The sequence below is a fragment of the Chelonus insularis genome, unplaced genomic scaffold, assembly GCF_013357705.1.
Source record: "Chelonus insularis isolate UGA/USDA-ARS -01 unplaced genomic scaffold, ASM1335770v1 contig_352_pilon, whole genome shotgun sequence".
NCBI lineage: Eukaryota > Metazoa > Arthropoda > Insecta > Hymenoptera > Braconidae > Chelonus > Chelonus insularis.
Genome location: NW_023276517.1, coordinates 513,852 through 529,436, shown reverse-complemented (window position 1 = coordinate 529,436; position 15,585 = coordinate 513,852). Strand labels below are relative to the sequence as shown.

The 15,585-nt window shown below is 28.5% G+C and overlaps 1 protein-coding gene across 14 annotated transcripts in view; it reads left to right on the top strand.

The window, feature by feature from the left end:
* The window catches only part of Rdl (Resistant to dieldrin), a 95,565-nt gene that overhangs the window by 25,382 nt on the left and 54,598 nt on the right, over window positions 1–15,585 (top strand). For all 14 annotated transcript variants that reach the window (XM_035082946.1, XM_035082934.1, XM_035082944.1 and 11 more), the window contains exon 2: window positions 15,119–15,216. In XM_035082946.1, coding sequence (XP_034938837.1) covers window positions 15,119–15,216 — 98 coding nt within the window. The remainder of the gene's footprint in view (window positions 1–15,118; window positions 15,217–15,585) is intronic.

Below are 15,585 nucleotides of genomic sequence, written 5' to 3'. Positions count from 1 at the left end.
CAAATAGAGAACATTAAAGCAACTCAAGCGGGCAGTTATCAAACGAAACTACGTGTAAGAGCTGGACTTTTAGAATATTTAACAGTCACAAAAGTTAAGCAAATTCTATTAAATGTCATTATCTATGTTCTACTTTTGAAAAAACAACCAAGCCAATCTACTTTGACTGAAAAAAATTTAATTGCATGAAAGAAGCTGCGAAAACTTTTAACGGTAAAAAATTAATTTAAACTGAAAAAAATAAAATAAAAAACTACTTTGACAAAAAGAATATTTTTATTTTAAAAAACCAAGAAAATTGACAAGTTAAATATGATTTCAATAATTAAAGAAAGAAGTTATGCTTGATGATTTATTTAAGAGTCTTAAATTATTGAAACCCAAATAATTTAAACAATCCAACATTCAATAGATTCAGAATCAATAAATCCTTCCATTCTTGTGATATAGATGCCAATGACGTTGTCGCATCAAGCTGACATTAACGGGCTGAATACATTTATGAACAAAGGATATTTACCTTGCAAACATAGCTGCGTTGATCTCCAAACTCTAATGCGTTTGCGTGGTAATCACATCGTATATTATCAAATAAATTAATGAATTTGTATCTATATACGATTGTTTAATTCTAAAACTAATCTTGTTTTCACACTAAACATTTGCTACTTAATATATGTATGCATGTTTATATATATGAAGGAACTAATACTTAATTGTAGTTACTTTAGTATAGATCACATAAACCAATTAGTTATATTCCATTAGTTCAATTATTGCTATTATTTATTAGCTTCATTATATCCGTACCAATTCATTGGAGATATATTACTGTTAATATACCCGAAACATGTAATATTTAATAAAGAGAATTAATACACATCGGAAAACAGTTTGTGATTATTTTTAAACATAACTAAGTCTAAAGATTAAACAATTATTTAATTCAGTGATTTGACAAAAAATTTCATGCTTTAGTGAATATAAAAGACTTTTTTTGTCAAAAAATTGTAAATAAAAGGATTTTTTTTTTGCACTGACAAGTTGCTATTGAATAAAAATTTTTATAACGTTTTCAAAATAAAGAGAAAGTCTAGCAAATTTGTGATGTTGGTTTTCTAAAAAATTAAACAAAATAAATGGAAAAATTGTGTAAAATATTTGGAAATTAAATATTGCTATTTTTATCGAATGCATTATAAAATTTCTTTGTGAATGTGAAATCGATTGCCATTTCCAAATTATTTTACAGTAACTTTCATATTTTGTCGATCGAAATGCAAAAATTTATTGAAAACTCTTTGCCAAAAAAAAACTCAGATAAAAAGGAGATGAAAAAAATGTTTATATGAATAGAAGTGAGAGAAAAAAAAATTCTTCAATCAAATCGAAATTTTTCATATTCAGATAGAAAATTGTGAGGAAAATAGTTTTAATAAAAAATAATATGATTGGATTTATTGCGAGTGAAGTTTACGTTTTATTTTAGATCACATGAATGATGAAAGTTCATAGAAAAAAAATTTTTTTTTAATAAGAGGTGAAGTAGAGGAGAAAAACAAAGGTGGGTCAGTTGCAGAAATGCATTCGACAATAACGCGTAGTTCGTGGAAATTGGAGCTCAGCCGAAACTACACGTTTAAAGATTTATGACGGAAGCGGAAGTATTTCTCAGCGAAATATCGTCTCGTCGTTGAGTATATACGCGCCTGCACTGAGTGCACTCGTTTGGAACACGTTCGAACACCACTTCCACCTAGTATAACTGTCGGAGATTTGTGAGCTTACTCCTTTCGCGGACAGCTAATTCGTTCCGGGGTTGCCGAACAGCCGGATGTAAACGTGTAGAGGATAGCTGGCTAAAGAAAAGTACTTTTGCACAAAAGGCAAAAAAGTATAAGTGGAGGAAGTAAATTTGAATAACCACATTCTCTCGTCTACTTTTTAAAGTTTCTTTATACTAATGCTTATTTTTTGCTTCTTCAAATCATATATTACTATTTTTGAAAAATTACTCACCATAAAGTCATAAAAATGGTAATGACTGTAATTATGATCATGCAAAATATTCTAATAATTTACCGATTTATCATCGATTAAGTCACTCAATTATTTTGTCTTTCAACGTTATCAACACTAAATTTACTTACTGATTCTTTGATTATTGTAACTGAATGTATTTCTTTCATTATTACTAAAAAAGTAGTATCTAAAACTTCTATCTGTTTCACAACCCAGCTCGTAATTTAAATCCGGTCTTATTCTAGAGTTTTGAACATGGTTCACTGACTTCTTAAAATACAACACCTAGACATATGTCATTTGTGAACAAGTAAATTCAGGCCCAGAAGAGAAAATAAGACCAGGAACATTTAGTAATTATTTATCTTATGGATAGTACTCTACTCTATAGTAGTAATAGGATAGCTGGAGGGTAGCAATTACTACCTTATTACTACCGTACTTATTACTACTCTCTTTGCTACTATACAGCTATGCATTACATAAATAATTTGTTTAGGATTCCAAGTTAGGCGTAGATTCAAATGGTTTCCTTCGGAGCTTGAGATAGTATTGAATATTATATTATCAAAATAATAAAAGTACAGTTTTATTTCATTACACAGCCAGTTAAATGAAATGTGAGAATAAACCATACTTTATTGGTATTAGTATTCATGATAATTACCTCGTTGGCAAGCATCCATTGATCTGATGTTTAAATTTCCCTCTTGGCATTCTCACCTTTAATTCAACGTAAAATTTCAACTTCGTTGATTATACTGGTTCACAATAAAAGCTCTACAATCTGTTCAATTTGAAATTCCCAACAGTTAACCTTTGAAGCTTTTAACAAAATTCCACAATTTTGAGTTTTATCTCTCTGCTTTATTTTATATTTTCTCTATTGTTAGAATAAATTGCAGGAAAATTGCAGTTAAAACTCAATTTTTTCAAGCGATGGAAATTCATCTCATGCTCATCTCACTTGTCTGGGAATGAAATGATGATATTAGTGACAGAAGAAGGGAATAATTGCAATAAGAAAATATTATTTATAATGTACCTTTAGAAATTTTCAACAAGTTATTTTAATATTCAAGTTTTTTTGCAAATTGTCTTCTTCAAACTTTTAACAGTGAGAAAATGAATTTCTTCTTTTGGATTTTTATCCCATGTATCATTTAAATAAATAATCATAGCAAAAATGTATTTTAAATAAAGCTTTCCATTAAAACAATCCGAGTTATTAAAATACTATTCATTAGTAAATAATTTCATGTAGGTAATAAAAATAATTATTTATCAACATAATTAAAACAAAGAGTATGATTACTTTTTGTTATATTTTTTTAAAAAGAAATAAACGACAATTACAATTATATCTCGAAAAAAACCTTTAATCAACTATTATTATAATAATATTTGCAATATAAATATCATAAAAATTTTGTTATGTTTACTGAAATATCAAAATTATACTTGAATTTTTCTCACCCAATATGACGAGAACAAAAAATTTATCAATTCATGTAATTTAATCACAAATATTATTTTTATTTAACCTAGATTGTTCCCAAGTTGAATAATTGGCTGATAAAAAAAATCGTTTTCTCTCATAATATCATAAATTTGTAATTTAAAAATCGTATCAGAATTTGTTTTGGCACATGTCTATCGTTTCGGTCGATTGGTTAGCTTGTTTCGATTTCGAAAAGTGAGAAGGGGTGCAGCTGACAAAAAGTCATGATTGGCAGATAGAACTCGGAACGTCTTGGCGCGACTAGTGGCACGGAAAGATAAAGACTAACTTTATGACAGGGCGGTAACGACAGAAACCAAGTCAGAGGGTAAACTATCTAAAGGGGATGTTTCTTCAACTCAGTGTTTTTGACAGACATTAATATATTTGTTTATTAAATAAATCATTGAAAAAAAAAATAAATAAATACATATATATCCCTCTTTAACTGAATTTTATCTTAATGTATATCTAAGATTTTAATTATCATTATTGGAATTCTTGGAAGAAAGTTCAAGTTATCTCACGTCATTCTTAAATAAACAAGGACTGTATACGTCGAGTAACCTTTACAAAACCGAAGATTGATAAAAAAATGTAAAACTACGGAAATTACACTGCGACATTTTGCGACTAGAGGTATTATTTAAACGCGATCAGATCCCAATCATCATGCAAAGCATGTCGATTAAAAACGATTTTAATGCTCGTTTATTATAACAGAAACGCGTAACGCTAAAGTGTATAACCTTGCCGCATTCACTTTTACCTTCACATTTTTTATTTTTTTTTGTTTAATTTACTTCTTTTTTATTCCTTATAATAGCCAAGGCATTCTCACTTTTATTGATAGTTTTAGAGAATTATACTATTATTACACATTAATGATTCTTTTAAACAATATTATTTTAATAAGTGCTTATAATAATACTCCACAATAATTATCTCTCTTAAATATTATCTTATCAACTTTAATTAAATAAATATACATCAGTAATATCTATATTTCGATAATTAAATTTTTTTAAATTCTTTAAAATTTTTTTGTATTTATTTTTAGTATCAATATTAATGCAAAATAAATACTAATACTATTTGATATTTTAATCATATAATATTAATATTATTAATGAATTATTGATCTCCAATGATCTCTGATATTTTAAACTAATGTATTTCCAAACATGCGTAGCAGGGAAGGATTATTATATGATTTCATTACCTAGTTTCATAATGAATTCTTGTGCAACGCAGTGAAGTATGTATTCAAATAAATTACTTATTAAATTTATCCCCTGACGTCACCGTTTAAAGTAAAAATAGTCTTTATTATAGAAGTTATGTGAACTCATGATAAATTTATAGTAGTCTTAAATGGTTATTCCAAAGTCCAATAAGTTCACATAATTTCTATCTATACTCTTCATCAATTTAATGAGTTCACTTTGAGTTTATAATGAAAGTCGTTTCCTTCTTAACAGATAACTTTTCGTAATAAATTTTCAAGAAAATGATGATGCAGAACTTGGTACATTTTCTTGCAAATATTTGCATTAACTATTAATTTTTTTTTCATCTTTAAACTGATCAGCTCATTAAGCAATTAACTACTTTATAGATTTATTGAAAACACTTGTGTCATCAGTAACTTATAGCTGTACTAAACTATTTTAAAGTAACAAATTTCTTTATGAATAATACTACACTAATAATTTGGTAATAATTTACAAACATTTAGTAATAAAACATTAAAGTGTTTACAATATTTATAGCATTTAAAATTATAAATGCTTGAGATGTTTCGTTTTTAAACATTTAATAGACTTGCAGTTGAATATTGACTATTTAAAGCTATCTATGTATTTATGTAAAAATAACTCTTATCAATATCATGCTTAATGTAATAAAACAAATGAAAACATCACAATTGTTATCGTTAAAAAAGACAATTAGGCATATCAAGGATCGTTAGGCAGTTTTAGCAAACAGACGAATTGAGGCTATGTCATCAGTGTCACGTTATAAAGTGGACAAACGACAAGCGTTTAAGGTCAGGTCCGATCAAAGATATCTGTTCACTTACCTTAGCTAACACACAATCTGCGATAAGATTGACGTGCCACCACGACACCTGTTATCGCGTAAAATAAAGCTATCTAATCTATTGGGGTTGTGACCCTTCTGCGTATCGCGCGCCCTCTTCTATGCCCTTCGAACTTATTCGAGTGCTCCCCTCACGGTCTATCGATCAGACACAGCGCGTGCAGTGACATTGAATCCAGCTGACCCAGTGAGTATTCTCGAGGCTTTCTCACTTCGATCGATTATTCTCGGCTGGCGCGAGAGAGGAACGGGGGTGCAGATAAATGCGTCAAGGGGAGCAACCAACAGAGACAGAGTAAACTAGAACCAGGACGATGACAAGGACTAGTCTGTCAGCATTCTTGTAATTGTACTTCATTATCACTATCACAGTTTATCTTTGCCATTGTTCTTTGTTTTCTAACTCCAATTTACTTACACTTACAGGTCAACATGCAACAGACTTTTTAGCATTTTACGCGAACTTGATTTTATTTATTTCTTAATCACAGTTTTTAAGATAATTCATTTTTTATTTTTATTTACAGCTAAACTGTTGATTTAATTTATATTCTTGAGAGCTGAATGAATGAACGTTCATAAACGTCATAACTTTACAAAAAATAAATAATATTATTTTTTATTTTAAATCTATTATGTTTTGAATACATATTTATGTTTGATTAATGGTTTTGATATATGAAAAATATATTCAAAATCCAATAAATGATAGGAAGTAGATAAATGAATAAAAATACAATAGAGTAAATACAATCAATTTTTGAATCCATTATAAATTTAGATTAATATTGTTTAATTTTCATGAAACTCTTTGGAATAATTTATAATGGGAAACGTGTATTTTGTTTTCTAATATTTATAAAATAATAGAACAATGTCGTGATAATCATCAGATTAAAAATATTTATTTTGTCAACATTTCACATTTTCATGGTCATTTATATATTAATTAATTTGTCACTCAATCTCTTTATTATTTTACTTTTGTTAAATACCCTACAAACATTTTAACATCAAATTCTATGCTCACCTTCCACTATTCATTTTGTTAATTAAATAAAGAAAATTAATTAAAAATTTATTTTTTAAATTTATTTCCTACATGAGTGATAAAGATCATCGTTCAGTCAGCCAAGTTAAATATTTAGTTTAAAAAAGACTTGTTCCCTCTTAAAGCTAACAATAAATTTGTATTATTTTTTATGAGAATTATTGTTGATGGTTGTGAGATTTTGATAAAGATCATTACGTGGTATACAAAAGAATCGTAAATTAGCATTAAATATCTGAATGGAAGAAAAAAGTAATGAAAGTAATTGACTTGATTGGGCTATTTGTCGAATAAATAATAGTAACACTAAGACTATCTTATTCCACACAGGGGATTCTAGGAAGTGATTCAATGTTAAACAATGAAAAAGAGAGTAAAACACAAGAGAAGTAAAAGGAAGATAGTGAATCACCCCCGAGCAAAACTGCAGGGCGATTTGGACTCGCGAACATCGCGTGTCGACGAGCTAAGCTGGCGAATAGTAATAATGATAATGAGGACTTTGTTCGTTTAAAGTGCCTGAGAATGCTGTCGTCCTCCTTCACCTAGTCCTTTTCTTCAACGATGTCACGTCGTTATATCTATGATCTCGTTAATTATACCGTCTAAGGCAAATAGTAACCAGCGAGGTTTTCTCTCGTGCGACTATTTCTATACAGTCTCAAGACAAATGGCACGAACCAACTTGATACAAAATGCAGATAAGAAATACCATCATAATTAGCGCGATTATTGTTTAAAACAAAAATCTATTATTCATTCAAGTGAATGTGGGTTTTAAACACACTTCGAAAATGTACTTTGTTGGTAAGGAAATTAATTCGCGGGCATAATGGGATATGTGAAGACTCAGAAATTCGTTAAGTGAATTAAATAATTAATTTATTTTATTATTAATAAGAATGAAGCTCCAAATAGCAGTCACAATTAATTATTATACGATCTACTGTATTTAACAAGTGTTAAGTAACATGTTAAGTACAGAGTGAAATGTAAAAATATTTTTTTATTTCTCAAAACACGTAGAGAAGATCAATGTTTAGTCGGATGGATTTTATATTAAGTTAAGAATATTTTATTCATTGTCATTTAATTGTGAAAGTGTAAAAAATAAAGAGACATTTTTAAATTATAAAATAATTCAGAATTATATAGTATTTTGAAAATAGAAATCAACGTATTGTTTTTATCTTCATTAATTTTTTGAAACAAATTAATGATATTGTTGCCTTGATGAATGGAGAGTTTTCTCTGTATAATGCTACAAAGTTTTGAATTTAATACGATTTTGATCAAATCGCGAAAAGCTTTACTATGCATCTAACATTTTGAAATTTTCTATTCAATTCCCAACATGATTGGATAAAATGTTATTACTTTTATTAAAATTCAAATAAAATGAAACTATTGACGAATTTTTTTTTGAGAAAAAGCTTCTAGAAATCTATTTAGATAAATAAATCAAACATTTGAACTTTAATTTGAGTATTGCAAATACTTTTATCAACATCGTCATTCAAGACTAATCTACCACTCCCGGTAAGTTAGTTTATACGCGCCTTGCATCACTATGTTCCTGAATGTACTCTAAATGCAGAAGCAAGCATCCGTATTCGAGTTTGAATAATATATGAGCATTAGAATGCAAAAGAGGATCGTGTGTTTGCAATTTTTGGACCGGAAAACGATGGTAGGACAAACAGTCAAGAGAGCTCCCTGAGAGAGAAACAAAATAAAAAAGACATGAATATAAAAAGATTCTTCATCTTTTTTTCTCTTTATCTCAGCTATTTGAAATACAATTTTCCAGTTACTAAGCGATTCCCACAGAAACGTTGCCATGTTTAGATGCTTCGTGATCTATTGAAGGATTAAATAACATCTGTTTGCCTCGTAATACTTCAATAATATTGTTTCAACGGAATAAGACGATAAATATTTTATTTAGTCGTTTAACTTTGATACAGAAATACTGTGCACTTCATAGAATCGTTTAAAGTCTATTTATTATTAAATAATCCAATTTTCTCACAATAAATTAGTCAATAAATGATATTTTTTTAATTCAATACTAAACTAAGATTAAATATTCATTTTTAATAAACAACATTTTGTTCCAATTTTCTGTTAAGCCGATTTCCTTAATAATGGAGTTTATTGATACAAACTAGTAAATGTATGTTTTAAATAATTTAAAAACTCTCTGATTTATAACAGGATAAAAACAAATTCATTGCAATTAAAGTAAATATTTTCTATAAAACAAGAATTTTACAATTGAAAAAATTGTTCATCGTGCAGTTGTTCAATGCGTTTTTAACTATTTTAAATTAATATTTAGGCTTTAATAATTTTTTTTAAATCAATATTTAATAACAATATTTTGATCTATTGTATAACAAATAAATGGTAAAATCAATTCAAAACTATGATAGTAAATTCATCTCAACAATATTTACTTGGACTTCAAAACTTTGTGCAACTTATTAGAGAATTAACTAATTAATTATAGTTGACTGAAGGTGTATATCACAACAAGTATAATCTGAAAGTTTATCGATGAGAATTCATACATGACGTGACTTCCAATAACTGTCAGCAAAGAAAGTAGTAAAGGTACCGCTTGGTGCCGGCTGGTACACGCGTTTTAGGGCTTAGACTTAGATTTCGTGATATCGGTGACGAAGGAAACGTGTAATCGATCTTGATTCATTCTTCTTATACGTTCGTGAAAATAGCCAAAATCGTTTCTACTAAGATTACACTTCAGAAGACCGACGGAAAGTTGTATAACTAGTCGTAAAAGTACTTGGGTGCGGAAGGATATCTTTTCTCATTTTCTTATATTTTCCACATCTAACCATTTGAAAAGAAGATAAAATTGTCATAAAATTGAATGACATTTAAGTCTGATATTAAAGATTCAATTCACGAATAAAAAGATCTTTTTCTACGAATTAATATAATAATAAAATATGTGAAATATTTTAACAATATATTCTGAAATCTTTTCAAAGTAAGAAAAAAATTCTAATTGAACGTACTACCAGTTCTCAAATATATCACAAGTGATAAATGATCGTTCGTTGATCGATTATTGTTCAACGACTCCACTTTTGCAGAGAAAATAAAAAAGTTATCGTATAAGTATTAGAGTGTCGGTAAAATACGCGAGAGAAAAGTTCGACAGTATTGTTCGACGTAACTTGGCTCAAGTCAGCTAAGAACAGATGGTTGACTACATGTGGTCCTCAACATTTATTCAATGAGTTCGAATGATCAAATTAAAAATATAAAAAATATTGTTTATTATTAAATAATAATAATAATAATAATCTCATCAATTTCATTTTTCTCTAATAATGTCATTTTTATTTTCGTTTGTCGTTGAAAAATTATATTATTTCTTCTGAATTTTTATTAAATAATAAACGAAAAAATCTCAATGTAAATTCAATAACAGCAGCTGCTATATTTTCATTTCAAACATTTTTCCAACAAAAAAAAAAATTATCTCCAAAAACTGTAATTTATTTAATTTATATACACTGTACATAGACAACTAGAAATAATATCATGCCCATCGCGCCCATAAGAATAAAAATATGAGAGATAATAGTATGTGTAGGCACGACATACAGCTATCGTGCATCCTCATCTTCAGATTCCCCTAAACACCCACCACCATCAGTAAGCTCCCTCGCATCATAAATCTCAGGGTGCTCTTATAAACGCCTGTAGGAAATCCCTTGGCTTCATATTGAGCGATATTTCCCTCACTCTGGAAAACTGAAAGAAAAAAAGATGGTGCACAGCAGCCGTTTAAGAGCTTTGCTACGGTTTTCACGAGTTATGAAACACGATTTTTCCACTTTCCCCTCTATCTTTTCACACGACAATCACATTTGGAATATAATAACAATCTCCTGCAGTCATCCATGACTGTAATTACTATCAACAAGCTGTATTTGATTGAAAAAAAAATATTTTAAGTAAAATACATTGAAAAGCTGTACCATATGTTGTAAAAATCTACTCTCAATGCCATCTAACGACCGCGTTACTGTACTAAACGAAACAAACACACGCTGCGAAAGGAAAACAACAAAAACTTGAAACGAATGAACGGAGATTTTTTTTCTTCTTATTTCCTTCATGGCAAAAAAGAAATTGATGAAAGTTCTTAGAATTAAAACTATATCAGGATTGAAATAAATCGATACTCTCCAATTAGAAGACAAAATTAACATCATTATTGTAGACTTCTCATTAAAGATAATTACTTCACTTTTCCATCAAATTATTACATTATTCCTAAGTTGTAAATAAAAAGCGATGGTAATTTAATATTTGAGATAATATTTCTTGATAAGTAAATTGCATTCTACAGTGTAAACAATGAAAAAAAAAAGAAAATAATTGAAATTCTTTCTATCATCGCTTAATATCGTTATCGGTTTATTTTTCGTATTAATCATGAAATACTTTCGATTTTTCAATTTTCCTCGTCTCATCTGCTTCATCAATGTTCATAAAATATTTACTTTACTCTTCAGACTTTGTATTCATAGGAAAAAAATTTTAATAAAAGTTTGAAAGAGAAAAATAAAGGTGACGAATAAATTGTACAACGAGTCTTGCAAGCTCTTGGGTGAGTTCGATTTTTATTATTCTTCCCGTTGGTTTCAACAGCTTCTCTGTCTTTTTTTTTTCTTTCATCAAAGACTTTTCCACTGTGACGTAATCAAGCAAAAGAATGAAAAAATAAGAATAAAAGCTCGCAACTAGTTTCTCTGTACAAATAAGGTTTTGATGCTCTTCTGGCTTAAGATACTCGTTTCGATTTTCATCTTAGGTAAAATAAAGAACGTAAGAAAGTCTTGATCGCTGTGGCATCCGATGAAACTAAAGTTTCAGTCGGGATTAAAAAACTCCGCGGATTATGGTCAGCTTCGATTCTGTAGAAGAAACTCAAGACAGATCCTATTACTCTAACAACTTTTTAGTCGTACATTTGAGAAGAAGAAGGAAAAAAAAAACAAAGTGACAAAGAAAAAAGTACAGAAAATTCCTAGGATATAATAAGTTAAACAATCTTATCAAAAGTTTTTTTTATCGTCATTCCCTTTCTCTTAACAATGTCAACATTGGATCAATTTTACCTCAGAACTCCTATCGCTCTTTGACCTTTGAAATAATTATTATCTTCCCAAAAGTAATTTGCGTGCCAATGGTTCACGATCAGTGACATGAAAATACAATGATTCATTTCTTACGACGTCAATGACCTTTTAGTAACGTTGTTTGTAGAAGCTTGAAAAGCTAACTGACACACTTTGCTCATCATCCCGTCAAAGAATCACAAGAGTTACTTCTTACGTGGTAAATGTCAATTCTAAATGCCAATACTAAATTCATTGATGTTAAACATACTTCATGATAAAAGATAAAATTAAAAAAAAAACCTTAATAAACATTTCAAAGTTGTCATGTAAATTAAATTCTCAAAGACTTCAATCAAAAAGGAGACATTTTAATTCAATACAAATTAGCCTTCTAAATGATTCATCAAGTGTTGACTAAAAAATAATTTATTTGATAAATACCACACTGAAGGAGATAAAAACTCACCATAAAACCTCTTGTCGTATAATTTACCCATTACTGACATTAATAGTGAAATTAATAATGAATGAAAAAAGTAAGTTAATTAAAATACTGAATGAAGGGAAGAAAAACGTTTTTGATATATTTGATGACAAAGCATTTCTCAATTTCACACTCATCCCATACAAATCAACTTCTGTATTTCCTCATCTTGGCTCTCGGTAACAGAACAGCCTCTTGACACTCGATTAACCCTCCTACTCAATCGACTAATATTTACCCTGAGCGTATACCACGTCAAGGGTCTTCCTCAGTTACTTCGTGCCTTCATTATGCAATCCTAGAGAGCTATTCTGTCTCACTTACACACCCTCATACTTGTGCCCTTAAACAACGACAAGTGTTGGTATCTACATTCAAGTATTATAGAACAAGCCTTCATCACTTGTTTTTTTTCTTTGTATTTTATGTTTTTTTTTCTTCAGTCTATATACAAATCATTACCCTCCTATGATTAAATACGACCAAGTGTTGTTAGATTTTGTCATATTTTTTTACGGATCTTTTTTCCCTCAACATTAAAGCTCATATTTTTTTAATATATTAGGTAATGTAGTTTTGATGTGCTATTTATTTTTAGTAGAATTAGTTAGTTGTAATAAATGGTGTTCACATGATAGTAAATATTTTTAATAAACATTGAAAGTAATATTCACGTTTTTATAAATTACTAATCAGTCCAGGGAATGTTTATTGATAAAAGCTACTTGCTGACGTATATCTGTAGGTTGATATTATACTCATCAACATCAAAGGACGGTATTTCTAATACAAATCATAAATTGTCAGGTCAATGCTCGGTCTCTCCCTTAAGGTTTCTCATGATATTCCTTTGATTCCTGTGGATTCTAAAGCAATTACACCCAAACCCAGCGGCAAACCGAATCTCATTAGTGTAGATCGATCAATTTCCGTTTGAGAATCCATCAATAGAATGAGAAATGCATCAAGATATGTACTCAAATATATTCTCAGTACCTCGTCTAAATCCTATTCTCTTTTATTTATTATTATTCCATCTAACTTCTCTTTCCTCAACAACTGTATGTAAGTTTAATTGAAGTCCAGCAAAAAAATTAATGAGAAAACGAGAAGAACATAAATTCATCAATATATATTATCCCACCTCAAGTGGAAAGAAAAATGGGAAATTTAAATTTAATATTAATGAAGTAGTTTAATTAGTTTTTATCGAGGAAACTTAACGATGAAGAATAGGTAAGCAGAAAATTGCAAAGATATTATTCAAAATATACTTTTTATAAGATCACTTAATTAATTTTTAATCAATACGACATCCAATCATCTTCAAAGTTACTTCTACAGACGAGAGAAAATTAAAAAACTCTTACAGAACAATCACTTTATGAACAATGTTCATGAATGTAAAAATAATTACCTAAAAGAATGTGAAAAAGTTTTTAACTACAAGTCTAGTTGAATAACGGGCTATTTGTTATCATCATGATCGTTAATTACACTAATAATTTTCGTTGTGGCTTGACTTCAAAAGGGGCTTGAACATATGGGCATATTATATCCCTAGTAACTGTGGTAATTTATCGCTAGCTTCATCGAATTTGGCACAGCCTCTAGCTTCGACTTTTCTTACCCTCATTTACTGTTTTACTTTATGAAACATTTTGCTAAACACCATCAATTTCATCACTTGTAAACAAATTCATTATCAGCAAATATCTTGATTTACGAGTAATACATTGTTTAATTATTGTGATAATTTAATTAAAGCTTGTATATTTGTGGTTGCTAAATCATTTGTATTAATTGGAAATTCTCTACTTAATTTACCTAAATTGAACTAATTTTTTCTCTTGATTTTAATTAAAACTTTTTTCAGTTTTTTCTTTCTATCCAATGGATTGAATAAAATATAATGTTAAAAAGTTCTTCGAAGCAGATTGACTTTAAATATTTAAAATTATTCAATGCATGGAATGAAATTCAAAGGTAAAAGTGTATAACGAAAATAGCAAAAATTAAGTAGTAAAAAGAGGATGATATAAATATATATTCAAGACTCAGTGGAATTTAAGTAAAAGTAGCTCCATTTATCGATCAAAATAAGCGTTTCTACTTCTACTTAATGTGGTAGTTAAGAAGCTTATTTTATGATGCTCTTCATCAGTAGATGTAACTTACATGACTCTAGACTTTTATCTCTTTCAAACTGAATCTACCTGTAACTTACAAATAAATGCACAATTAAAAGAAGCAATCTAAAAATTGTTTTTATATCTGAGACTAGTCTACTACATCTGGGATTCTTTTATTGAACTAATAACAGTTACTTTACTCAATAAAAATGGTCTACAAGGAATTTTATGCTTCTAACAGAAAACTATTCTCTAAAAAAAATTGATTATATTTGATGTTTTACAAGATGAATCATTTTTAAAAATTAATGATTTTAATAAAAAACATTTTATTGAATTTTTTTTTATAACTGATGAGGTTTCGTTTATATATTTAGTGTAAAAAGTTAATAAAAATGGAAAATTAAGATGGTAAAAGTATTTTGAAGAGAACAAAATTTATGATTAACAATACTTTAATTGAGACTATTCAGTTAATTGGAGCTATAAAAAAATGGATTAAAGAAATTTAAATTTCTTAGATTATAATGAAATAGCTGGTTCACAAACATTATTCAGTAAGCCTGAATTATTGATCATTTAATTAAGTAGATTTAACTTTATCAACAATTAAAGCTTGAATATCTTTAATAACAAAGACATTTTTCATTATTGTTACAGTGCTGCAGGCGGTAGCATGTTGGGTGACGTCAATATTTCAGCAATTTTAGATTCATTTTCAGTTAGTTATGATAAAAGAGTAAGGCCAAATTACGGAGGTGAGTAATTAGAAGATCATTTTTTCTATCCCATTGCAAGAATGCCATCAACTTGTCCAATTCAGCATCACTGGAATTCTTTTCTACAATCTAAATATTGAATAACTTTCAATCAAGCTAAAAAAATTTTTTTCATCATAAAATAAATCAACAAAATAAAATTGAAAGAGTTTCAATGATGCTTTATTTGCCCTAACATTAAGTACTTAATAATATCAATAACAACATCAATATTGCATTGAATTCAATTGCTAATATTAAAAAAGAGAATCAAAATTTAATTGAATTAATTTTAATCATCTGAATCAAAATTTTATAGGCATACTCAATAGTAAAGTGGTCAACCTAAAGCTGAGATGACGTCATATA